Source organism: Mixophyes fleayi, chromosome 9 (genome assembly GCF_038048845.1).
Source record: "Mixophyes fleayi isolate aMixFle1 chromosome 9, aMixFle1.hap1, whole genome shotgun sequence".
NCBI lineage: Eukaryota > Metazoa > Chordata > Amphibia > Anura > Limnodynastidae > Mixophyes > Mixophyes fleayi.
Genome location: NC_134410.1, coordinates 132,822,148 through 132,848,954, shown reverse-complemented (window position 1 = coordinate 132,848,954; position 26,807 = coordinate 132,822,148). Strand labels below are relative to the sequence as shown.

The 26,807-nt window shown below is 44.1% G+C and overlaps 2 protein-coding genes across 6 annotated transcripts in view; one reads left to right on the top strand and one right to left on the bottom strand.

Annotated features, from left to right (window-relative positions):
• The first annotated feature begins 3,187 nt into the window (after window positions 1-3,187).
• On the top strand, window positions 3,188-7,002 carry LOC142101370 (protein FAM163B). The gene is made up of 2 exons (XM_075185823.1): window positions 3,188-3,477; window positions 6,484-7,002. Exons 1-2 carry the CDS (start codon window positions 3,385-3,387, stop codon window positions 6,865-6,867), a joined length of 477 nt encoding a protein of 158 aa, XP_075041924.1. The 5' UTR covers window positions 3,188-3,384; the 3' UTR covers window positions 6,868-7,002.
• A 7,462-nt stretch (window positions 7,003-14,464) lies between these two features.
• The window catches only part of LOC142101368 (ADAMTS-like protein 2), an 89,726-nt gene continuing 77,383 nt past the window's right edge, over window positions 14,465-26,807 (bottom strand). For all 5 annotated transcript variants that reach the window (XM_075185813.1, XM_075185814.1, XM_075185815.1 and 2 more), the window contains 8 exons: window positions 26,004-26,107; window positions 23,499-23,625; window positions 22,583-22,796; window positions 17,911-18,066; window positions 16,981-17,151; window positions 16,360-16,536; window positions 15,559-15,703; window positions 14,465-14,751 (listed from right to left, as the gene is read on the bottom strand). In XM_075185813.1, the coding sequence (XP_075041914.1) occupies window positions 14,633-14,751; window positions 15,559-15,703; window positions 16,360-16,536; window positions 16,981-17,151; window positions 17,911-18,066; window positions 22,583-22,796; window positions 23,499-23,625; window positions 26,004-26,107 (1,213 nt within the window). In that variant the 3' untranslated portion in view covers window positions 14,465-14,632. The remainder of the gene's footprint in view (window positions 14,752-15,558; window positions 15,704-16,359; window positions 16,537-16,980; window positions 17,152-17,910; window positions 18,067-22,582; window positions 22,797-23,498; window positions 23,626-26,003; window positions 26,108-26,807) is intronic.

Here is a 26,807-nt window from a genome sequence, read left to right as displayed (position 1 = left end):
TCACTGGTCTTGGTTCTCACATTGACCCTGCTTTGTCCTTTGTAGTCCCTACAAAGAGAGGCTGTACATAATCAGCATACTGGTTGCTGGAGCAACACAAGTCCATCCTCTGGGACCTTCTAGGAAGCACAGTGGCAGGTAGGTAGTGCAGTCTCCTACTGGGACTGAAAGAGGGTTCTCTGTGACCGCATCTTAGGCAGATGAGGGTATCGGTACATCCTCAATGGGTGTGAGAATGAACCAGAAGTTTGTCATCTTCACCGGTGGGTCAACCAATTTCTGCATTTCTCGAATAAACAGGGTCGCAGCTTATTCCTGTGTAGTACCCTCAGCCATCCATCTCCCATGTTCGGGCACCACCTCGTACACCGGCCCAATGCTCACTCAACTTGTCGCCTGGTCTTTCCATCTGTACCAGCACCCTGTGTCCCACACCGAGAGGTCTTGCTGTGGCTGGCGCCAAACCATTGTGCACACGTGACCTCTTCTGTTTCTTAACCACATCGTGACTTACCCCTAATCGCTGTCGCTGCTCTTCCACCCAGCTGGCTAGATTCCATTCTTCTTCATATTGCAGGGGAGTGAGTGGCAGGTCTTGTATCTCCCTTCCCGGGTGGTCAAACAGTAAAAGTACAGAGTGTACCCGGTGATGTGGTGTAGGCGGTTGTTATAAATGAACACCACTCCTTGATCAGACTCCAAGGTCGGCAAGATCTGCAACAACGTCGGGTTAAACCTCTTGCATGCTCCATTTCCTTGGGAATTGTATGGGATAGTCCGGGACTGTTTGATGCCATAAATGCGGCATAGCTCATCAAGCATCCTTGGAAGCAGACGCCTTAATCTGAATGTACGCGCTACGGCCACCCATTCCGTCTGGTGACCTGCTCCATGATGGCTTTGGCATTGGACTCCAGAGTCTGATCGCGTGTGGGCACTACCACACTGAACCTTGTGAACTGGTCTTTGTCAGCAGCCATCAATACGTCCTGGTGATTAGTGGGCGGGATAATACATCTATCATCAGACGATCCTGGGGTCGGCCAGAGAAAATGGTCCGCACGGGCACTTCTTGTTCCATTCCGGGCCAGCATTGTCTGCAAACCTCTTGTACCACGTCATGCAATCTAGGCATGAAGAATTTGCTCTGGAGCCAATGTGGTGTAGGTCTTGGTTACACAAAGATATATTTCTTGCGCGTGGGTATCCACAGCCAGCTGTTTTGCTACTCCTTCTGGGACCACGATTTACCACACTGGGCAGCACTCCTGCTCTAGAGATGCGCAACAGTACAATACTCCTTCCCGCACTACGAACTGGTCCCGATTGTGCAACAGTCTCAGGCCCACTAATGGCGGGTGATTCTGCTCACTCATAGAAGGCTACCGCTCCTCCAGCTTCCACTATCGGATTATCCAGATATGCGCATCCTTCTCTTGTTCCTGAGCCCATTCCAGGACAGTCTTTCTCACGGTTATGGCCTGTACCATGCAGACGGCCTCCTCTAGATGGGTATGAGGCATGGGTTTCACTCTGGTGAGATCTAGGATCTTGATCTCTTCCCATTCTTCATCCTCGCACCCATTGGGGCCTCCTCTGTGAAACGGGAAACTGCACTGGCATTTTCATTCTGCTTACCTGGAGGATATCAAATCTTGTACTGGTACTTGGCCAACCTCAACACCCACCATTGCTCCAAAGCTCCTAGATTGATTTGCAGTTCCCAGGTAGGCCAGGGGGTTGTTGCCGGTGACTGTTTCAAATGTCGCCCCCATGAGGTACAACGATTTCTGCCAACAGCTCAAGCATGAAAGAACTGTAATTATCTGGGTTCCGTTCGGACTACAGCAAGCTTCTGCTGGCATAGGCAATCACCTTCTCTTTATCGTCTTGTACTTGGACGAGGACAGCTCCCAATCTGCAGAGGCTTCCGTCGGTTTAGAGAATAACGATTTCTCAAAGTCTGCAAAAGCCAACCTTGGGGCCCTCACTAACTCTTCTTCAAGTTGGTTGAATGCTACATCCTCTGCAGTACCCGATGAGACCAACTGATTCTTTGCTCCCTCTGTGGCTCCTCTGAGTAGTTTGTGCAGTGGTCCAGCTATGGTGGTAAAATTCTTGATGAAATATCCATAGTAGCCCACTAGTCCAAGGAAAGCCTGCAACTCTGATTGTGGTGGTAGTTTTCCAGTCTTGTATGACAGTTACCTTGCCTGCTGTAGGCCTAACTCATTTCCCCGAACACGATGTGGCCTAAGCACTCTACGATGGACTTCAGGAGATACTTCCACGGCTTCAGTTTCAGGCCAAACTCCTTTAGTCTCTGTAACACTAAATCCAGATACACCTGGTGTTCTTCCAGGCTCGGGGCAACACAATGATGTTGTTGAGGTAAATCAAGATGCCGTCAAAGTTAAGATACCCAAGCATCGTTCCATTAGCCGTTGGAAGGTTGCTGGTGCATTGGCAAAATCTGAAGTGGAGAAGTATTTAGTACGACGGAGGGCAGCCAGGGGCTCCTCGATGCACGGTAACAGGTACGCATCCCGTACCATGCAGTAGTTGAGGCCACAACAGTCCATGCAGAACTGCAATGTCCCATCCTTCTTGTGCATTAGAACGATGGGGCGGCCGACGAGTTCTTACTCTCTCTTCAAAGTCGTCTTTGTGTCGCTAGAAGGCCTGTTGCTTGCCACCTTCTGCTTTTGTGGTACAAAAGTGCAATAAAAAAATTGCCTAGTCTCCCAAAATGTCTGGAAGATTCTCAGATTTTGGGGTGATCTCCCAGGAGGCTAGACTACCCTTCTGGATCCTGCCCACTTCCCTAGGAAACTGAAAGGGGCCATGAATTGACTTGCTGCAAATTATGTGATCATGTTCCCACTGCATGGTGAGGCGAATCGGGAGGTGGGGGCAGGAATGTCCCTTGGTCCTCTCCTCCAGGATCTCCAGAGGGGGTGTCTAAAGAGTAGACAAGTACACTATACAGTTTGTATAACACCTCTTATAAAGAGGGAGCACTGTCCTGACTTTCATGTGTCTGTTCACCGCAATTACATACGAGAGCGTGATTTCATGATACCAGTGACGCCGGAGCCGCAGCCTTTATAAATGTCCCAAAGCCAGATCACCATTAAATATGGGCACTGAACATCTCCTCCTTCATTTAGCAAAACCCTTTAAAAAATAAAACCTACTATTTAATTACTTATATGCTTTTTAGTTAAGGACCCTGGAATATTATAGGAGCAGACATACAACAAAACACTTTATAAACCTGATTTTTAGATGATTTCCATACACTAATTGGTCTTGTAAAATAACGTGTGTTCCCTAATAATAATGTCTACCTACCTCTTAGGTGGTTAATGGAGAGACGGTCGAATGACAGCCGGTACTGTGGTCATCACCGGTGGAATTTTAGCGACTGTTATCCTTCTGTGTATTATCGCAGTCCTCTGCTATTGCAGGCTACAGGTAAGATGGTGTCTTCACTGTGTTATATACTGTAAGGGTTACATTTTGTGATTAGTTTGTTTCTTGTTTCCTGTTTTGCCAGAATACAAATTCTTCAATAGCAAGTAAGTAATCTCTGCAGGGCTCAGGGAGCGGGTCCCCCATGGATTGAGATGATTCCGTAGAATACAGTAACTTACTTTCCGACTATGTAAAGTCCATTATTCTCTTTCAAATATAAACTAATTTTCACGATGGACTTTAAACATATATTGCTCTGTGACCCGTCATTTCTCTTTTATTCAAATGTTGTAAAAATTTGCTAATTAAGTCCTTGAAATATGGCTGGATAAGTTACACCTAATAAAAGGATCTCCGCCAGTTTGTAGTAAATTATTGAATCATAAATGTGATCCTGTAACTTTACTAAATCCGTGGCTTTATCTCCTCTCTGTGCTTCTCTGTAATGCATTTGTATAATCAAGGAAAGTGCTTGTTTGCTTTTACCTATTGGATACGAGGTAGGAGCTGCTCTGTGAATATAATGTATATAACAGGGATCTGTAACATGTTCAAGATGCATAAGAATAAACCGTAATTGGATTTTATAAAAGCTTTGCCGTAAAGCATATTAGTTAGAAATATAAAGCATCACATTGAGGAAAAGAAGTTACGTCCAAACTAATACATAAGTCATCTGCAGGTAGTATATTAGCACAGTCATGGCCAAAAGTTTTGAGAATGACACAAATATTATTTTCACAAAATCTGCTGCCTCAGTTTTTACAATGGCAATTTGCATGTACTACAGAATGTCATGAAGAGTGATCAAATGAATTTTAATTAATTTCAAAGTCACTCTTTGCCATGACAATGAACTTTATCCCAACAACATTTCCACTGCATTTCAGCCCTGCCACAAAAGGACCAGCTGACATCAGGTCAGTGATTCTCTTGTTAACATAGGTGAGAGTGTTGATGAGGACAAGGCTGGAGATCATTCTGTCATGCTGACTGAGTTAGAATAACAGACTGGAAGCTTTAAAAGGAGGGTGGTGTTTGAAATCATTGTCCTTCCTCTGCTAACCATGGTTATCTGCAAGGAAACATGTGAAGTCTGTTACAAGCCGCAGCATGCCCAGCCGCCGCGACTCTCTCACAGGCATCCCGGCCATCGCTATGACGACCGGGACATCATTTCCGGGGCTCGTGCGCAATTACAGAACTAGAATATGGGCTAGTGAGGAAGAAATGTATTAATTAGGCATAGGCTGGGGGCAGTTTCAGAGCTAGGCTCTGATTGGTCACGTAGTATTTAAGGCAGGGAGGGCTTAGCCTTCATGCCGGTTATAGCTTCCAGATTCCTGCTTGCTACCTGCTTCTGTGCTGTTGGTGTAAACCTTTTGGATTGTCTTTGCCGTGTATGACCCCTGCCTGTACCTTGGATTTGCCTCTTTGCCTGTGACCCCGACTCATCTTGTCTGTGCCTTGGACCTCGCTATATTGCTCGTGACCCTGACCTTTGGCGTGTTTCCCGACTATTCCTGCTTGCAAGTGACCCCTGACCTTGGATCTCGTTTGACCATCTGCTGCCATCTTCGCTGCTTCCTGGCCTGCCGCTACGGTTTAGTCTCACAAACTCACACTACATCTGGGAGATAAGTCCTGGGGCATCGGAGTACCGGTGAGCGTATAAAGCTCTATGGGAAAGGCGGCCGCTAAAGGTGAAGACCTCCGCCAACTAGTTCTGTGAGTTTGTGTACTGACTGTCAGCGTAACACAGTCATCAGTGCTTTGCACTAAAGGGCTTCACAGGCAAGTATATTGCTGCTAGTAAGATTGCACCTAGCTCAACCATTTATCAGATCATCAAGAACTTCAAGGAGAGAGGTTAAATAGTTGTGAAAAAGGCTTCAGGCCACCCAAAAACATCCAGCAAGTGCCAGGACAGTCTTCTAAAGTTGATTCAGGTGTGGGATCGGGCACCACCATTATAGAGCTTGCTTAGGAATGGCAGCAGGCAGGTGTGAGTGCATCTGCATGCACAGTGAGGCGAAGACTTTTGGAGGATGGGCTGATGTCAAGGTCCAGGGATTGGACTGCTGAGGACTGGGGTAAAGACATTTTCTCTGATGAATCCCCTTTCATATTGTTTGAGGCATCTGGAAAAACACTTGTCCGAGAAGAAAAGGTGAGCGCTACCATCAGTTCTGTGTCATGCCAATAGTAAAGCATCCTTACTCCAGACCTTAATCCCATTGAGAACTTGTGGTCAATCCTCAAGAGGCGGATGGACCCACACATTCTGACAAACTTCAAGCATTGATTAGGCAAGAATGGTCGGCCAGTCAGTCAGTATGTGGCCCAGAAGTTGATTGACAGCTGCCAGGGCGAATTGCAGAGGTCTTCAAAAAGATGGGTCAACACTGCAAATATTGACTCTTTTCAAAAACTTAATTTAATTGTCAATAAAAGACTGACACTTATGAAATGCTTGTAATTATACTTCAGTATCCCATAGCAACAAAAAAGGTTGAAAAACACTGAAGCAGCAAAGTTTGTGAAAACCAATACTTGTGTCATTCTCAGAACTTTTGGCCGATTGTATATTATGTATCCGTCTATGGAAGCATTGGACACCTAGATACATATTACACAGCAATAACTACAACACTGTAATTTATTATGTTTCAGCCAGGACTGTGACAAGGGAGCCTATAGCTGGTGATACAGATGTATAAATACTTGTTGTAACCCATCTAGAAACCGAAAACCTGGTTCTATTTTCAGTGTTAAATTACGATCTAAGTAACAATGACAGCAGACTGTTATACTGGAGCACAGAATTTTAATACAGTTTGATTTGTCTTTTAACCCAAGTTTAGGACAATTTCTAACTGTACATAAATACTCAGAATGCTCCATTTGTAATACTCATGGGGGGGGCATTTCTGCCTTGTTTAGGTTGCTGTAATACTGGCATCTGACAAGTAATGTTGTTGATTATGTTGTGTTTCCTCCTCTCAGTATTACTGCTGCAAGAAGGAGGACTCAGAAGAGGATGAAGAAGAGCCAGATTTTGCTGTCCATTCCCGCTTCCCACCGGTGCATTGTAACCGAAATGTAGTATTGGCCAATGGGCCCTCCATCTACGCTTCCCCGTACAACAAAAAGCATCCGCACTACAGAAGTGTGTGTCACGGCTGCTCCCACAATGAGCCGCCAGCGTTCCTCCTCCACCCGCCAGAAGAAATCCGGAATGGTGGAGAACGCATCACCTACAAGACGATCAGCCAGGAAGAGATCGAACTTCCCGTTAACCTGAGCAATTTGCAGGTGCTCAATCCCAACCGCCTGACCGCAATGAGAGAGGCCTTTTCCCGCAGTCGCAGTATTAGCACGGATGTGTGACAACACTCATACGCAATACCTGGCATTGCTCAGTACCACTTCTTCTAAGCCTCTTGCTGTCACTTTTGTGAAACATCATCTGTCTGTTTCCTGTTTCTTTGCGGAAAAAATACACAAAACCCTTTTGGAAATGAATCCTAAAAAGCTTTTGTTTCCTCGTGTGACCGTATTGTGCAAACAAAAACAGTAACGCACAGTACAACTGTCTCTGTTCCAAAGGCTTTTTGAGCCCGTGCATCACTCCCAATGTTAATTCACCTTTTAAATTAATAGCAAAGTGTTTTTAAACTATGAATGTATTTATACATTATGTACCAGATATAAATATATAATATGTCACTTTAATGTCAAGCAAAAAAGTAAAAACGAAAAAAAAACAAAAAACTGACAGGTTAAATCGGGATCTTCATGTGCCGGCAAATGACTAATAAGAGTTTTCTTTTTTATTTCTAATCCTATAACTGTTAGAATGATCCGTATTGTACTGAAGACGGCATTTTTAGGTCTGAATTTGGGGCTTAGTATTAATCTAACTTTGTAATAGAAGAAAACAGATGTTTGTAGAAGTGACATGCAGCTACCAGGACAGTAATGGTGAATTTTATGCAACGGGTGGGAAGAAGAGGGGGAAAAGGGGGACAAGAGCGATATGCGAAGTGCCAGACAGAATATAGCCCATAATCTGTACATGTGAAGGATGTAATCAAGCAGCTCCCTGTCACATCCGAGAGTTCCAAAATGCAACTCTGGCTAAATATATTTATATACTGGGATGTTTTATATAATGTGGGGATGTGTTTATCTTCCAAAGTGGAACTATATATATATAAAATAATAAATTCCACGCCATAATACCATATTGAGGTTGTCAGAAAAATTTGAGGAGTGGCGGGATATTTTTTTATAAACTATGTACGGTATTTGTGCCGCTTGTAAGTGTATGGTACACATGGGGTTAAATCGGCATTCATTAAAACCTTTCTAACCAATTAATTGCCCGAGACAAAAAAAAAAAAAACACCTCGGCTGCTGCAGAACAGCTTGAGATGTGCTGCGATGATGGGACGAGAGAGGAAATTCCGCATCATCCACAGCAGGATTCCTATTTTTCTGCGGCCGCTCATTTGCTGAACTGGCGCAGAGAATAGAGAGCGTACAGATCAGGCCTGGCTGCCATTATCTGCTTGCAAAGTGAATTTGTTTTGACAGCTTAAATGGTTTTGTGAAGAGTCAATGTTCTTTTATTTCTCATTCTCACTGAAACCTCAGAAGACTGTTTTATTCCTGAATTCTGCTCCCTGCTCTAAATTCCCAGCATTCAGTGAAACAAGATGAAAAGAAGATTTTACATTTTTGGACTTTTTACTTGTTAGTTGCAACATCTGAAAAATGGATCCTCTATCATCCAAGTTACATGCACAGCTCTGTTTCCACATATATTTGTCCTACCACCCAATACAATTATAATAAGTAGTGATTTAAATAATATGCACAAATACTCAATAATCTTCTAGACAAAGAAAGTAATGTAACCCATCACATGCTGAAGTCTGGGGATAGGAACGTACAGAGATCACATCCTGCTCGATGCTGGGTAATAACCTGATATATGTCCGTGAGCGCATCCTCTGTCTGAGACACGAAGGTTACGCTCAGAGTTTATTTCAGTACATGTACATATTTGGGATTGCCTGCGGCTGATTCACTGTATAGATCTCATGCTCAGCAGATTAGAGAGTCATCGGTCACAGGATTTATCGATGCAGCACATCACTTTATAACTTCTGCCGACTCTGCCCCAGACATGTAACTGGATTACAGCGGTAGCTGACTTGCCAGCTTCATCCATTATATAATAGTGTAGTACGAGAGGTACCATGACGCGTAGAGGTTTACTGGCGTCCGGAGGAGATTGTCAGAATTCTAGCATGACTTTATCCATTCTACAGTATTACGTGTTGGTGCCGTTTATATTCCCAGCTATGGCCGGTTATTCTCAGATTGATTTATAAAGTATAATTGATGCTCTGTTATGATATTGATTTTCAGTTTAACCTGAGTATTTGTAATACTTTGTTTGATGGTATGAAATTAGGCGATTGTGGCCCCAAACGTGTGAGATCTTATTGTATTTTCAAGCATAAAACTTCCAATCCTCATGAAATTGAGGAGACAAAAATCCAAGTAAAGTAAAGTGGAGAATAGGACCCTGGATTCCAGAAAGGGATTACTCTGCTAATATCTCCTATAACTATTCCTTTAAGTGCCAAGTATAGTATAAGCCATGTGTAAGTCTTCATTCTGCCCTATGGGGTAATATTTAGTGCCTCAGGAGGGTGAATTGTATGAAAAAGATGAATTGGAGAAACCAGAGACGCGCTAGAGAAGGCAGAACTTTTCTATATCCAGAAATATGTTTATTTACATGGAACAGTTTTCATTCCTCTATAGCGCAGCATTTATCCTTTCCCCTGAACTGTCCAACTTCACCACATACTGGTGGAGCAGAATGTATTGCTGTATAACACCCATGGTACAATATGTCCTTTGCAATTATCTCAAATACACACAAACTATTCAAAACAAAACTAAATCACAGATGTCGCAGACTATCCACTCAACCTTTAGCCATAGCGCAGCATTGACTGAAATAAGTTCTGCTCCACCAGTACAACTGTTTATTGATACCGAGCCAAGCAATTTCATACTGCAGTACAATTGTTATACATGTAAAACAGTTTCATAGTTGTAGATTGGTGAAAGACTTGGCTGCCTTAATGTCTGCTTCTCATGTATGAATACCGCAGCTACAGCGTCAGTCACCAAGTCACAGAAGTGACAAACTTAGCAATAATATGGTACCTCAAAGAGTTTTTGAAAAGTATATTACAGTAATTTGTTATATGATCATCTACCATTTGCAAATTAATGAGAATTATTTTGGCACGACATTAATATTCTCTCAATCTACTAGTTAATTATTCCTGACAAGCCATGTTTTAATAATTTCCTTGTGCGAGCCCATCTGGTATGATTATTGAGTACATTTTCTCACCAACGCATGGTCTGGGAGATCTCTGAAATTCGGCACACATCATTCATTAACATATCAGCGGGTCTCAGTAGCAATATATTTGATTGGTGGTTATGAATACTGTGTTCCCAGTACTGAATAAATCATCTCTCTTATAAGCATCCAACAAGGGATTTGCAAGCCTGCAAATACCAGGATCTCAGTGGTACAGTGACTGACAACGATCACCAATGTGACAGAGCCTGCTGGCTGGAGTCCTCGCTATGGTTCATCCCAAGCGACCACGGAACTGATACAGCCTTTCATTCATATCAATAAAAGAAAAAATGGAAGTTGAGGTCGTGTTCAGGGTTTGTGACTGGCCCCAGTCTCACTGTTTGCTCAGGAAGTGATGTTTATATTCTGTACTATTGCGGACTGATCATTTGTGCAAACGTTCTAAAATGTTTTGTGGCGTTTACAGTGGACACAGCCATTTTGTGTGCCGGACCAATATTCATGAAAATGCAACCTATCCAATCAGTAGTGTTGTCACTGGCTGCTAATGACTGGATAGGCTGCACTCTCAGTGATGTCACTGGTTCCTAGTGACTGGATAGGCTGCACTCTCAGTGATGTCACTGGTTCCTAGTGACTGGATAGGCTGCACTCTCAGTGATGTCACTGGTTCCTAGTGACTGGATAGGCTGCACTCTCAGTGATGTCACTGGTTCCTAGTGACTGGATAGGCTGCACTCTCAGTGATGTCACTGGTTCCTAGTGACTGGATAGGCTGCACTCTCAGTGATGTCACTGGCTCCTAGTGACTGGATAGGCTGCACTCTCAGTGATGTCACTGGCTCCTAGTGACTGGATAGGCTGCACTCTCAGTGATGTCACTGGCTCCTAGTGACTGGATAGGCTGCACTCTCAGTGATGTCACTGGCTCCTAGTGACTGGATAGGCTGCACTCTCAGTGATGTCACTGGCTCCTAGTGACTGGATAGGCTGCACTCTCAGTGATGTCACTGGTTCCTAGTGACTGGATAGGCTGCACTCTCAGTGATGTCACTGGTTCCTAGTGACTGGATAGGCTGCACTCTCAGTGATGTCACTGGTTCCTAGTGACTGGATAGGCTGCATTCTTTTGCATATTGATTGGTTCAACCTGAAAATATGACTGTCTACACTGTATGGGGGCAACTGGTGGAGTTTTTATATTTTTTTCCCCCGCCATCTACTTTGGAAAAGTGCTTTTGCTTTCAATCTCTGTATACTATATTAAATATTTATTTCAGCATATCTGCAAAACTTCATCTTTCACAACAATAAAAAACAAAACAAAAAACATATTGCACATTTGTTAATCTGTTGTAGGATATTTCAGGACTCACTAAGAAAAAGATGAATTGAAATAAAATTACTCTTTGGAAATTTTGTGGATTGTATTTATTTCATACTGTCTGCGGAGCGTTTTCTGTGTTGCCAGGTGATAGTGTTGGAATATCACACACACACACTACAATAGTGCGTCCTTATATTGGAATAACACACACACACACACACACACACACACACACACACACACACACACACACTACAATAGTGCGTCCTTATCACCGAAAGAATAAAAGACAGAACCTTATAAATATCAATGTTTTATTACAATGTACAGAGACAATAGTTATATGTGTTTAAAGTGAGTTATTTCTAGGCATATATATTATAATAAGAGCTTGTGTCTGCAGAGATACAAAGTGAAGGTTTATCTCACTTCTAATAAATCCATGGAAAGCAGCAAAACGCTGGTCACATAGAAGATGGGACACAATACTCTTCTGCTCTTTCCTAGTTATTAAGTTGCGTTAGTCACTTAAATATTGTTAACAATTTTCCTTAAATACTAAACTGATCCATCTGATCATATAATCTTTAATTAAATAAATTGTGTGACTGTTTTTTGCAAGTTTACTTGAGACAATTTTACAGTTATCGAAGAGACTCAGAACTTTAATTAAAAACAAAGTTACATTTTGTTTTACGCCACTTATGAGAATACGCCCCATCTTGTTGGCACTTAATATGGAGTTCAAGTTTATTGAAAGATTAACTAATGGTTTGTAGTTGTCACAGTTAAATTATAGTTTAAAGTACAAATATATCCTTCATTTTGTAACATGCAAACACGCGGCTCTTACACAAGTTACAGTGGAATTATATGTATGTAGATGAGAGCGAGCTGTACAATATTAATGTTTCATAGTTGGTTTAAATAGACATTAACAGTATGTACAGGACCAAAGCTTATTCTGCACTGTACAACACCGAGGGCTCTGGGGTCCAGGATTGTCCACTCTCCATCACTATAAACAGCCCCTGACCAAAATGCTGCCACATACATGTGTCAGACAGCACTAATAGCTCAATGTAAACTGGAGCGGAGAGTAGCAGCTAGTAGATCCTTACACTGAACCTATTGTTGCAGCAATAAGGAGACTGTCGTTTCCACAACTCTCCCTCTGCAGGGTCTCAAATGGTGTAAATTAATATTACAACAATTTATGAAAATGAAGAAACCTAGAATCAGACCGGCACTGGGAGGGTGTAACCTTGTCATGTACCTGCTGCACACACAGCAGAGGGGTCACACGTAGGATAGAGCTTCCCCCATAGCCCTCAGGAACAGCTTGTACATCAACTATAGATTTCCAGCACTGATGAGTTCTAGATAGGTGCTGGGATATAAAGAGCCTCCTCTCTTATAATAAGATTATTATTCTGTACAGCTCATAGTAATTGTTATATGTATGGATACATCATTGTAAAAGTATACACCTTCATATTAACAATAACAATACAAGGAATGCGTTTACAGGTGACCTCTGGCTTATTGCTGGCCCTCATCCTCCATGATGCTTAGCTGTAATTCCGCAATTGCGCCAGAGGTCGCCCGTCCGTGGTCTCTGATAAAATTACACAGGATATATTACAAAATATATAAGGTGAAAAAGCAGCATTTATTTTCTTCAGCCTGAAAGTACATAAAACTCTGTTTATAGTTTAAACTAAAGCCCCTTAAATACTTGATGGCGTAGGTTATTTTTGTACCCAGACTTGGTGCTGGACATACTAAAGTGCAGTGTGAGACACATACGATACATGTACATCACAGTATGTTGTTATAGGAGACCTATACAGGCTGCAGGTCACTACCTGAACTGTTCATTAACCAAAGAGATACACTATATGGACAAAAGTATTCGGACACTTGACCATTACACAATGGTTACTGTAATGACATTGTATTCAAATACATATACTTTGATATGGAGTTGGTCCCCCTATTGCAGTGATAACAGCTTCCACTCTTCTTGGAAGGCTCCACAAGATGTTGGAGTGTTTCTGTGGGAATTTGTGCCCATTCATTCTGTAGAGCATTTATGGTCAGACACTGATGTTGGACGAGAAGACCTGGCTCGTAATCTCCGTTCCAGTTCATCCCAAATGTGTTGGATGGGGCTGAGGTCAGGGCTGTGTGCGGCCAGTCAGGTTCTTCTACACCGAACTCATCAAACCATGTCTTTGTAGTCCTTGTTTTGTGCACTGGGGCACAGTCATGTTGGAATTGAAAAGGACCTTCCGTGATTTTACGTGGTCTTCGGTTCATGGCTGAGTTGCTGTTATTCCTAAACGCTTCCACTTTCTAATAATATCACTTACAGTTGACCGTGGAATATCCAGCAGGGATGAAATGTCACAAACCGTCTTATTACAAAGGTGGCATCTATCACAGTACCACACATCCTATCACAGTACCACACATCCTATCACAGTACCACACATCCTATCACAGTACCACACATCCTATCACAGTACAACGCTTGAAGTCACTGAGCTCTTCAGAATGACCCAGTTTGTATCACAAATGTTTGTAAATGGAGACTGCATGGCTGGTGCTGGATGTTATACACCTCTGGCAACGGGTCCGATTGTAACACCTCAATTCAATATTTAACAGGTGTGGCCAAATACTTTTGTCCATATAGTGTATATCCAATGTCTGGCCTGGGAACCCTGTCTGCAAATAACTAAGAAATGCAATTTGGGAAAGCATTAACAATGCATTCATTGTCCAATTATTTGTTAGGTTTATTAAATAAAATAGATGTAGGAATAATGAATCAGATACCATCTAATACTAATACTGTGATTAGGCCATTACAGAGAGGCAGTACGCGATAACGGACACTTTATTAGAAAGTTAGTAATACCATTAAGGTTACAACTTTTGTTAGTAGAAGTAGCTCCTAAACCGTCTGTACATGATGTCAGATATTATAGTTGGGCTGTGTTCATGGTGATTGTGTCTAGGTATTTACAGCAGGTGTAAGTTAGCCGATATAGCTGGACCTAGAAGAGACGTATTTCATCCACCACAGTGACTTCTGGGAATATTGATCATTAAGCCTCAGATATCTCTTTTTACATCAGGGGAAGGTAAGAGGCCAAATTATTTCAAAATCCTCAATTCACCAGCGACTGACTGAGGGCTGATAAATGGTCAGCTAACTGGATTATCCTCTAAGACGGCAACCTGACAATTCTAGCTGTAACTTCCAAGCAATGTAATGTAAAGCTGGTAACGTTGGTTACATACCATACAGTCACTGTAGCGAGAGATATACTGTCCCGGGGCTAAGTGGGACCTGCTGGCACTCTCTCTTTACCTATGTCCCGGCAGAGCCTCGGTACCTACGAGTGGGCAGAGCGGCAGGATCGGCAGCAGGCCTTGCTGTAGTACCAGTGGCTGCATAGATTCACTTTGATGGCCAATGCACAGTTCGTCCCAGCTTGGTCTTGGCAGCTGTCATCTGAGGGAAGAGAAGGAGAGGTTGTTACTCAGATAACGGATGGGAAGAGGCTCATACTACTATTACAGTGTAAGTCAGCGGCCCCGAGGGTGTCGCAGATACTACAATACAATGAGCTTGTACCCGGCACTAGGATGAGGGCGGATACAAGTACTAACCATCATCCATCATGGCGTTATCCCTACATGGTCACATAAGTCCATCTGAGCTTCACACAGCTTAAAGCAGGGATCTAATGTCATTGTAAAGCTCTGTAGAAATGATAACAATGACAGAACAGAGCGGCCAGCTACAGTCTGTGCAACCACACTTGTCGGACATCTGTAAGGTAAGTTTTGCTAGACAGAGTCAAGTGGTCTCAGCGCTGGACCTATCTGTGTGGAGTTTGCATCTTCTACCCATGTTATCGTGGGTTTCCTTCCAGACCCACAATTTAATTGTCTTCTGACTAAAATGAAGCCAGTGTGTGTATATGTGTGTGGTAGGTAATATAGACTGTAAGCTCCACCGGGCAAGGGATGGATGTGATTATACATTCTCTGTATAGCGTTGTGGAATATGATTGGCGCTACATAAAAACAATGTTTATTTTTGAGCTATTTAACCTTTTATCTAGCCCCCCTGCTGCTAGGGATATTATATGTCTATTCAGTCATTTATTAAACAACAGCCATTATCATTAGATTTGGGGAGAGGGATGAGCTTGCTGGTTACTGGACCCTGATACTATAGTAAAGACATGGAGCAGGGGCAGCTGTAGAGACGTAATAGTTACCGGTGCCCTCTAGTGGCTGTGAGAGAACTCACCTGGTGGGTCAGTGGGACAAGGCTGCAAGTCACAGGTCTGTTTTCCGACCGGTTTCATCAACAGATCACAGCCGCGGACGATGTCTCTTCCCTGGAAGCACTTGACGTCCCTCATCCGGACTCCCACCCCGCAGGTCTTGCTGCACTTTAATGTCAGAGAGATCGGGGTCACTATGACGTTCTGAATTCAGGGCTCAGATGACAAGGTTGGGGTGTTTATAAGGGCAGCAGGTGTCTTATAGCGCAGTGCATCGCACCACCGCTTCATGTATGGCACAACTAGTTTGTAGCGTTTCACTAGATACAGCAAACCATAGCTGGAAACGTCTAACCCAGAGAATTTAAATGAAACCACTGACCCATTTAGCCACAGATTGCTTTAATAGATAATGGTCATGACAAGCCCCGCCCATCCCAGAATAAGCCCCACCCCCACGGTGTCACTGTTCCCAGCTATGTGTATAAATACTGGAAAATAAAGATACACACAGTAGAATGAGAACACAAAGTACAGATAAACGTGGCACATTATATTTCTATTGTACATTTTCTCCCCAGTACATAATGTCTGCATTCAGGCTCTCTGTATGGGCCCTACATCCAGTGTACACAGATAAACAGACACTATATGGCCCATCTATCTACATACAGACAATATTCAGTTATTTGATACTTGTGGGCTGCTCTTCTTTGTTTTAAATAATATCACTAGATGACACTGGGGAAAAGACTTCTCTCTAACTTGATTAAGTCTTGACCAATAATAAGAAGCAAGAGGTTAAGGAGTCTTCTCAGTCCTACCTCAGACCAGGGGGTGGTATACCACTTGAAACATGGCCTCTCAAAGCAGGTGGTGTCCTCTGCAGGCTTCTTGGTGGGATCGCAGTCAGAGGGGCTGCGGGTTTTCACTTTCCCATTGGCTACTTCCAGGCACAGGATGAGGCGCTGCTTCGCTCCCCGGCCGCAGGTCGTGTTACACTGAGAGATGAGACGAGAAACCCATAGATTGTAAGCCTGCGAGCAGCCTTCTCACCTCTTTGTCTGTTTCACCCAGTTTGTTTATCAGTTTACTATGTTTGTCCCCAATTGTAAAGCGCTACGGAATATGTTGGCGCTATATAGATGATGATGATGATGATGGATCCAGCAAGGAAGTTATGACCAGCCCACCACTGAGGGCAGACATTACCCCACCAGGAGATTACTACCTCAGTGTGTGAAACCTTCCTTATGTTACATTAATGATGGGACCCACAAAAAATAATGATTGTGGCATGTACAAGATATGGAAAATGGATCATTAGGAGTTAATTCCTCTGTGGAGTATTACGCGTTGGTCATTTATTAAGACAATATGCTGTGATCCCTAGTGACCAATCACAAGGAGTGACTGCACATGTATACAACCAATTACCAGCTTACCCGCTCCCAGTCCTGGCTCAGCCACTGTGGGGGGCAGTTCTTCTCCCCGCAGGGGTGGATGGCTAGGGGCTTGGTCTCTAGGTTGCAGTGGGACTCCGGGACCACTCTGCCATCGCTGGTTTTGCAGTACACGTGTCTGATCATCTTCCCCTGGCCGCAGGATCCGCTGCACTGTAAGTAGTATAGGGGGGGAATCTTGTGTCACTCACTGATGAAGCACACACACTGATGATGCTGTCTAAACTGGGGTCTATCCACCACAACAGCACAGACCGGAGCCTCTTCCAAATCTATTTTCTACCTCCATTGGTGCTCATCAATTACCACTAAAAATAGGCAGTCTCCCTGGAAACGGTTGCCTAGCAATACCCGTTAACTGCCCACAGAAGAGATTCAGAAGTTGCATTCTGCCTGAAGATAATTGGATTATTTGTAGATGGTGAATCTTTTAATGGAGCGACATGATGTTAGCAGCAGGGATGCATTCTCCACAGAGAACTGCTGAGAAATACTAACAAGACCCCCTCACTGTCGTCTCTCTGCCGTGTAAATGGCGATTCCCATTATAAAAAGGAAATGCGCGCAGGCTTAGTCTGTCATCAGAAACCGGTTTCTTAGCGTGAAATTTGAATATTAATATTTGCCTTCATGATGTCAGTATTCTAAGTCTCTCTTTAATAGTATATTTCATAGTTTTTCAGTAACAAAGATCCAACCTGTTGTTCCTCAGTCACCTGTATGAGGCATTTGAAAGCAATTAATGTAAAAACTGTAACGAATATCAAATAAACTGCAAGTTTACAAATAAAATGAACAAACAACTTGCTTATGGGACTGGAGGTTGGAGGGAGAGAGAACTTCATGTGAGGGCAGATTCCGGGGGAGGGTTTCCTTACTTTTGGTCTAGTTACCCTGCCCCTGTGTACTTACAGGCCCCCAGTCCGACACTGTCCACTGCCGATCACAAGGCGGCCCCGTACAGTTCTTCTCCGCCGGTGGTCTGGTGTTCGGCTCACACAGTTTTACATCTTCTGAACAGCGCACGTCCCTGGTGACGATACTGCGCTCACCGCATTTTGCTGTACACTGAGACAAAAAAATGTATTCATATCACACATGGTGCAATTATATAGAAACATAAATAACACCTCTAATCTGGTGCAGACATTTGTAAGGTAATGCCATTTCTATCCACAAGTATTTAATGGCCCTTTAAGAGAAGCTTGAGAAACACAGGAATACAGTATAAATCCCAGTAACTGTCTCTGATGGGCTCACGACATACAGAATCATGTAACATAACGGGTCTCTGTATCGTCTGAAGAACAGTGTAGTGTGCTATAATAAGAAGTACTACTCTCTTCCCAAATATTATGTGTGCAAACGTCACAATAACGCCATCCGGAAGTATATGGGGGATACATGTATCACACTCCTATTATAAATGTATAACTATCATCTGAGTAACACGAGTGTGGTAACATATGTGATAGTAACTGTGAATGGAATTCGGCATTATTGGCAGTATCCCTGCAAGGGCCACTCTCAGGCTACCAACCAATCAGGACACAGATCACCGTCAGATCAGCCAATCAAAACACATAGCTCGAGCACTGGCAGGGAGATGAGGAAGATGGCAATAAGACATGGCAATAGCGTTAGGAGGACTTGTACAGCCTCTGTACGTAGCTACCGCTGGCGATGGAGATACAGGAATACATTTTCAGTAACTCATAAAAGTTAGAGCGAACTGGACCAAGCTGGGCTGCTGCCTACCTGATAAGCTCCCCCTAAGGGATTAGGGAGGTTTGGAAGAACTACCAAGGGAACGTGGGAATCAGTAGGGCACTTGCATGTGGATAGTTTTTAGTTTTGAACTTTATTTATATAGGGAGACAACATTTCACCATTACCTCGGACTTGGGTCAGTATAAAACAGTGATGGGCAACCCGAGACCTGACAATGGTCGGGTGGGTGGCCCTATAATCATCCGGACGCACAATTACCATGATCTCAGGAAGGTAAAACAATACATTTAGTAAAACATAGCATCGGCATTGTACACACGTCCCATGCTATGAGAATACAGCAGGAATGAGCTGCAGATCCCCATCACTGGTATAAAATATTAATTTACCACTGTGATACGTTCACAGACATCCCTCTTAGATGGCGGCCATTATTACATTACATTGAAGAACACGCTCTGTACAGCAGAACAGTCAGTGTAACATTTGGCGAGCCCGTCCTGTTTCAGCGGTGGTCGGTTAATGAATAAAAGGATTCTCTGGATAGATGACCTGAGAAGAAGAGTTAATCCAGGCTCACCAGGAGAGACACCAATTACCTGAATCACGGGTCGCCCTGTACCACCAGACAACATTCCCCGCTAATTTTACCTACAAGCACAGTTTGTCTCCAGAGAAGACAGCTGATCAGCACTCACGTACCCTCTGCCAAGACATCTGCTCTAAGGTGCCAGATTATTTATTTATATATTTAAGCTTCCAAAAAATTCAAAACAATCAGTTTTTATAGTTGTACTCGTAAAAGGCACGGAGTGGAGTGCCAGGCTGGGGGCACACATGGCGGGAGGGATGGAGACTGGCAGGGTGCGATGATCAGTAAAATGTACGGGACTTATAAGAGCTGAGACGCAGACAATGTTGTCTTCGTTCTTTAACTTGGATGTCGTTTTGCTGAACAGCCATTTTCTGCAACAATGACGATCACATTTAGTAGTATAAACACATCATCTATATACATTTTAATTCTATAGCAATATAGTTTTACTTATAGAAATTTTGTCTCATTCCCCACGGTCAGCAAATTGTACATATACATACTGCTCCCACTCGGATTTGTTTTACATTTATATACTAATTTTGTTAGCAGTTTTAGCCATGTTTTACTAGGGTCAGAGCCCCTAGAGTCAGCAGGAAGTCACAGACTGAGAGTTATATAGTGGAAGGAGCAGGGTCCTCCAGCAGCACAGAGTATATCAGGAGATGAGTGATGTGTTAGTGAGGACAGGGCTGCATGTGACAGGAGCAGTGACATGATGTGAGGAGGGGAATGGAGGCAGCAGGAAGTCACAGACTGAGGGTTATATAGTGGAAGGAGCAGGGTCCTCCAGCAGCACAGAGTATATCAGGAGATGAGTGATGTGTTAGTGAGGACAGGGCTGCATGTGACAGGGGCAGTGACATGATGTGAGGAGGGGAATGGAGGCAGCAGGAAGTCACATACTGAGAGTTATATAGTGGAAGGAGCAGGGTCCTCCAGCAGCACAGAGTATATCAGGAGATGAGTGATGTGTTAGTGAGGACAGAGCTGCATGTGACGGGGCAGTGACATGATGTGAGGAGGGGAATGGAGGCAGTAGGAAGCCACATACTGAGAGTTATATAGTGGAAGGAGCAGGGTCCTCCAGCAGCACAGAGTATATCAGGAGATGAGTGATGTGTTAGTGAGGACAGGGCTGCATGTGACAGGGGCAGTGACATGATGTGAGGAGGGGAATGGAGGCAGCAGGAAGTCACATACTGAGAGTTATATAGTGGAAGGAGCAGGGTCCTCCAGCAGCACAGAGTATATCAGGAGATGAGTGATGTGTTAGTGAGGACAGGGCTGCATGTGACAGGGGCAGTGACATGATGTGAGGAGGAGAATGGAGGCAGCAGGAAGCCACAGACTGAGAGTTATATAGTGGAAGGAGCAGGGTCCCCCCAGCTGCACAGTTTAGGTATGTGAGGCTCCTGTTAGACCTCTCTATGAAACAACGTCACATAGTTACATGAAAACATTGTACAGCAGAGGTAAACGGCTGGTGTGGAACGTGTAGTTCCCCAAGCGTATGATAAAGATGTTTGCGGTTTGATATTGGGGTAAGGTGACAGGGAAGCGTGTCACCAGCGTATTTCTCCAACACGTCACAAGGATTTTAATGATTTTCTCTGATCTGGACTTTCTCATACTCTGCCAGCTGGCTCTGTGCTTTAGACACTGATGAAAATGAGATTAGTTTAGCTGGTAATGGTGCCCAGTGGCTTGAGGAGCACATCAAAGGCCGGTCGCCCAGTGGGAGACTCACAGCTGCACCTTACACAGATCAAACACTGCAGTCACCTGTACAAAACTGCAGACTGGCCTCATATTATTAAGGCATGCAACCCCACAATTATCTGAGGGTATAGCGGAATGACTGATCCCAACCTTTTGGTCTAAACAAGGGAGCTGGCAGGAGCACAGAAAACACTGACTGTACTTTATGACGCTCTAAAGATCTTTCAATAAACCAACTTGGTAATACAGTTATGAAACAAAAAGGAGACGTACAGTATGAAAACTATATTCCTGTATACTAGGATTATGCTCTATAGTCTGTGAGGGGCCTCGGTGCTTTTCCAACACATAACCGGATTGGTCTAAGAATGTGTAATGGCAAGTTGTGTACGACTCGACGTGCTCAGCGTGGAGAGGTCACTGGTCCCTAGTGACTGGATAGGCTGCGTTCTCAGTGATGTCACTGGTTCCTAGTGACTGGATAGGCTGCACTCTCAGTGATGTCACTGGTTCCTAGTGACTGGATAGGCTGCACTCTCAGTGATGTCACTGGTTCCTAGTGACTGGATAGGCTGCACTCTCAGTGATGTCACTGGTTCCTAGTGACTGGATAGGCTGCACTCTCAGTGATGTCACTGGTTCCTAGTGACTGGATAGGCTGCACTCTCAGTGATGTCACTGGTTCCTAGTGACTGGATAGGCTGCACTCTCAGTGATGTCACTGGTTCCTAGTGACTGGATAGGCTGCACTCTCAGTGATGTCACTGGTTCCTAGTGACTGGATAGGCTGCACTCTCAGTGATGTCACTGGTTCCTAGTGACTGGATAGGCTGCACTCTCAGTGATGTCACTGGTTCCTAGTGACTGGATAGGCTGCACTCTCAGTGATGTCACTGGTTCCTAGTGACTGGATAGGCTGCACTCTCAGTGATGTCACTGGTTCCTAGTGACTGGATAGGCTGCACTCTCAGTGATGTCACTGGTTCCTAGTGACTGGATAGGCTGCGTTCTCAGTGATGTCACTGGTTCCTAGTGACTGGATAGGCTGCACTCTCGGTGATGTCACTGGTTCCTAGTGACTGGATAGGCTGCGTTCTCAGTGATGTCACTGGTTCCTAGTGACTGGATAGGCTGCATTCTCAGTGATGTCACTGGTTCCTAGTGACTGGATAGGCTGCGTTCTCAGTGATGTCACTGGTTCCTAGTGACTGGATAGGCTGCGTTCTCAGTGATGTCACTGGTTCCTAGTGACTGGATAGGCTGCGTTCTCAGTGATGTCACTGGTTCCTAGTGACTGGATAGGCTGCGTTCTCAGTGATGTCACTGGTTCCTAGTGACTGGATAGGCTGCTTTCTCAGTGATGTCACTGGTCCCTAGTGACTGGATAAGCTGCTTTCTCAGTGATGTCACTGGTCCCTAGTGACTGGATAGGCTGCACTCTCAGTAACAGTGGGTAGGTAACAGATGATGTTTCTACCAATTATAATGCTATAAGTGCATTATGAATTATGATACGTACCAGGTATAACCCCTTACCTCGGACCATTCTGACATTTCCCACTGGGGTCCACACGCTGGATTTCTACAGACTTTCTTCTCGTCCGGCTTGGTGAGATCAGTAGAATCGCACAAGTCACTGTAAACGGAGCTGTCAAACCCAGGAGAGATCATTTTCCAGCATCTCACAATACGAAACTGATAGCCCTCGCCGCAGGTCCGCGAGCACTCGCTCCAGCTACTCGTCTCCCACCTAGGATAGCACAGATTAGGGGTAAGTGGGGTTTCTGTGCGGGATCACAGCTATATGAACTATAACAGGACCTTTTCACAAGCATTATCATCAAATATTTATACTCTGTACATTTGTAAGAATAAAAAACAACATTGGCACCTCAAATAAACATTTCAAGTGGCCTGGTGGTCAAACAAAAGGGAGTAGACACAGTACATAGATACCCAATAAATAATTTAAATAATCTGACATGTTTAACAAGCTGTGTAAGGCTGGAACGTCTGTAATGATGAGCAGAGGAAGGAGAAGCAGTACACATATCAATGCAGAGAATACAGTGACCTATGGAGGGGTAAATAACATGCCGGTCGTTGCCACTGTGGGATTCTGACCCATATCAGCAGTTCGGTCTTTGACGTCAGCCCCGACTATATGTTTTTTATTTTATTTTGTTCATTTTTTTTGGGAGATTTGTGAATGGAAGAACCAAAGCACGATACTTTGTAGCCAAGCCGTAGTGGAAAGTCAGGGTAAGGTGTCGCTTACAGCAGCTATGTTTTGTACAGTCATAACTAAGCATCCATCACTCTGTGACTCAGTACATTTCTACCAGAAAAATACAGAGATGATATTTTTGGCCGCTTTCATCTGGAAGTTGTGAGGAGGTTGGTCCTGGAACGTGGCAGCCTGAGAGATCTGAGTGTTTACTACGGCGTGTACCTTGGCTGACATTCCCGCCCAGCACAGAACTCGTGCACGGGCTCCGGACGGGTCAACGCGTCACAGTGTGAGTCGTCCACTTCCACCCCATCGTACCGCACACACATGGCATACACGGACATCACTCCTGCCAGGGGAGACAAACAGAGGTCACACACTACCTGCTCCTATCCCTGTACCCACACTATGTGGCACTAAACACAGTGGAGGCAGCACAATTCCTGAGAATGCAGCCTATTAATTCACAATTAACATAACAGAGGCATAAGGCACTTAATGGCTCACGTCTCAGTGAGGTCACTAGTTGCTAGAGGACCGATAGGCTGAATATGGTTTCTGCTGGCACAATGAAGGGGGAGGTGCGTGCGCTGCGTTACACGGCCGACTGGCATTAAATAGTGACTCTCGGAGTCTGTTCCGGGAGATACAAAGCTGTCGTATGTAGAATCAGCAAAAGCTGCTTTACATTAATATTCCAAGAAGGTTGTGGAATTGCAAGTAGCGACTTCAAATAATAGGGTTTTTGAACCCTCAAAAGAGACAGCTGCACAAAATCCGTCTCTGTAGCATCTCTGTATGAAACTGGCACAATCTGCAGCGTCCTTCCTGTCAGTCATCTCAGGATGGGCCCTGCTCCGGCTGCGATTGTGCTGCTCATGAGAAGGGTCTTACACGAACACATGACATGAGCACATGCATGTGTAGAGAGGTCTATAGACACGGGTATGCCCAGATCTGTAGCATATCCTTAGGCATGTGCCCACAGCAGCAACATTACACTGGCGGCAGGCTTTTCTGATGCTGCTGTAAATTTACAGTATGTCATGCACAGACTGATTCCATATCGCACAGGACATCCATTTAAAATGCACACAAAAAAAAAGAAAAGCAATACATTGCCAAAACTAACAGACATGAATTATCAGTATGGAAGTGCCATCACATAAATGTCTGGTACAAGCCTGAATTAGGCTGCATTTAAGTGATACATATCTTGGGTCTGTATTTACAGTCGCACGTATCGTGCACTTGCGGTGTCTTTTAGTAGCGGATCAGGGAAATTAACGTGACCGAATAGTACACTAAGAGTGAGCACACGTGTCTTATTTCTGAGTTACACAGATCGTGAAATACGTTACATAGGAGATGTTAATTTGGCACCTAGGTTAACTGAACGCAGGTTGTATACATTCAATTTAAGGTTGTATTGCAAGATGCTTCCAACTGAAAATACTTACATGGAAACAAGTGCAGACACATAACAGCAGACACAGTGCATCTAGATATTCAATGATATGTTATTATCAGTATCTGTCACTGGGGGTCTGACATCTTGTGGGGCGACTGGAATGGAACAGGAGAACCGCAATATAGACTAACAAGTGCATTTAGAGAATACAGACCAGGTGGCATAGGACTGTAAGCGGCCACCAGATACATGGCACCACAATGTCAGGGTAAGGCAGCCAATACAGGGCATGCACAATGTAGGTAGAGGGTAGAGCGTTTCAGCCACTGGGTATTGGAGAAAGCAGCGCACTGCCACCACCTTCCTGCCCAAAACCAGGAACTGGCACAGATAAGCTGGCATATATCTATGTCAGATGTGGCACAAGAGGTGACCCCAGTACCACAGACACTGGTCTGAATACAATTGTCTCTACTTATGGAATACCCGGAATAACAGAAATATAGTCCGATACTTCCTCATTCCGAGCATGGTGTGTTTTCTGAGTACAGAGCAATAGCTGAAGCTGCTGGATTCACATTACCCCGACATATAATGATGGCATGGAGCAGACACACGCACTCACAGAAGGGCCTTGTCTGTGCCCTCCTGACAGTCTGCCAGTGGAAATCTTACCACGTTACCAGCCAGAGCCAAGTGGCTGTGAGCAGGTTGTGTGTACAGAGCGGCTCCGGCCACGAGAAATAAATCAGAGGTTTGTATAGAGTAAAGGTCCACCACCCGCTGACCCCCAAGTCTCCACTATCAGGGTGCAAGTCTGCCACATACAAGCAGACAATGACATACTAGCAATCACTTCATTTAGGACAGCACATTCAAGACAAAGAACACCTGACTACTATATGCTACAACAACTGTATGAACCCTGTGTCCAAAAGGAGAATAGTCTTCTGAGTAATGCCAGTTACACTGGGTTTTACAGCATCACATGCTCAGGCTGACATGGAACACAAACTACAGACAGACAGTTTCCTCCTTTTTTGGCCTCATCAGTGCAAAACAGGTTGTTCTGATCAGCACATAGTGCTATAGACAGAGCCACACTAAAATATATAAAGAGTTAGTTTCCAGCTACAGAAATAAGAAAAAAATCCATATGGGTAGTTCCCTACTGACCCAGCACTGTGATCGTTCCGTTACAATCTTCCCACATGACCATGTACTCCAAAATCTTCAGTGTACGCCAATTAAGCGGTATTGGAAACCAATAAAACAAACATAACATAAATCCACCAATGCAACAACGTTTCACAAACCTGTGGTACATGTGGAGCTGCAGGGCTCGTGAGAAGACAGCTTCCATCGGTACATATCCACCGCACTTATCCCCTGCACCTTCCTCAGTAACTTTGGCCCTTTTCTAACGACAGACAAAGCAGAGATTGATGAGCCTCCTTCCATCACAGTACTAGACGAACATTCCTTATAGCATGACGACAACTTGATTACTGCTTGTGTGTATTGGTATATATGTACATATACATACATTATATAGACACAGAGGTTATCGAGTGCTGTGCTCAATGTTTTGAGGTGTTGGGTTTGGGTTTTAAAACATACCTGTCCTGATCCCCAAGTAGAATCCCCAGCCTGGTTAGAAGCAGAGCTTCCACTGTCTAAAAAGAGAGAATGGGATAAAAATACCCAGTATAGAAACAGTTCAGAATATAACAAAAATGGCTTTTTCTTTGTCACTTTACAAGGTCTCAGTCAAACAGGGATAAAAGTGACTCCAGTCTGTGTGTCTGGCTAATGTGAGCTAATGCTGGATGTACAGAAACCATAGGACTCGGAGTGACCCAGTCATTGCCCGCTGTATTTGGTTTGCAGAGTGAGCTGAGTGTGCGATGGAACGGGTCCCTAGCTTTGTCTATTAATATAGATCTAATTGGATAATGATTATTAAACTTATTGTTGTTGCAGGACATTTACACTAGGATTACATGAGAAATTATCCCATGTTACCTGTATATAGGGGCTTCACGCCTGGGACCACTCCTTCTGCACAGAAAGAGACCCATGAAGACAGACCCGATATGCAGAGTTTAGCGAAGCGGAAC

Excerpts from the sequence above, each read along its gene's own strand:
- LOC142101370 (XM_075185823.1), top strand. The coding sequence starts at position 3,385 with ATGACAGCCGGTACTGTGGTCATCACCGGTGGAATTTTAGCGACTGTT. Across the intron at positions 3,478-6,483 it reads TCTGCTATTGCAGGCTACAG|TATTACTGCTGCAAGAAGGA; the intron begins GTAAGATGGTGT and ends TCCTCCTCTCAG.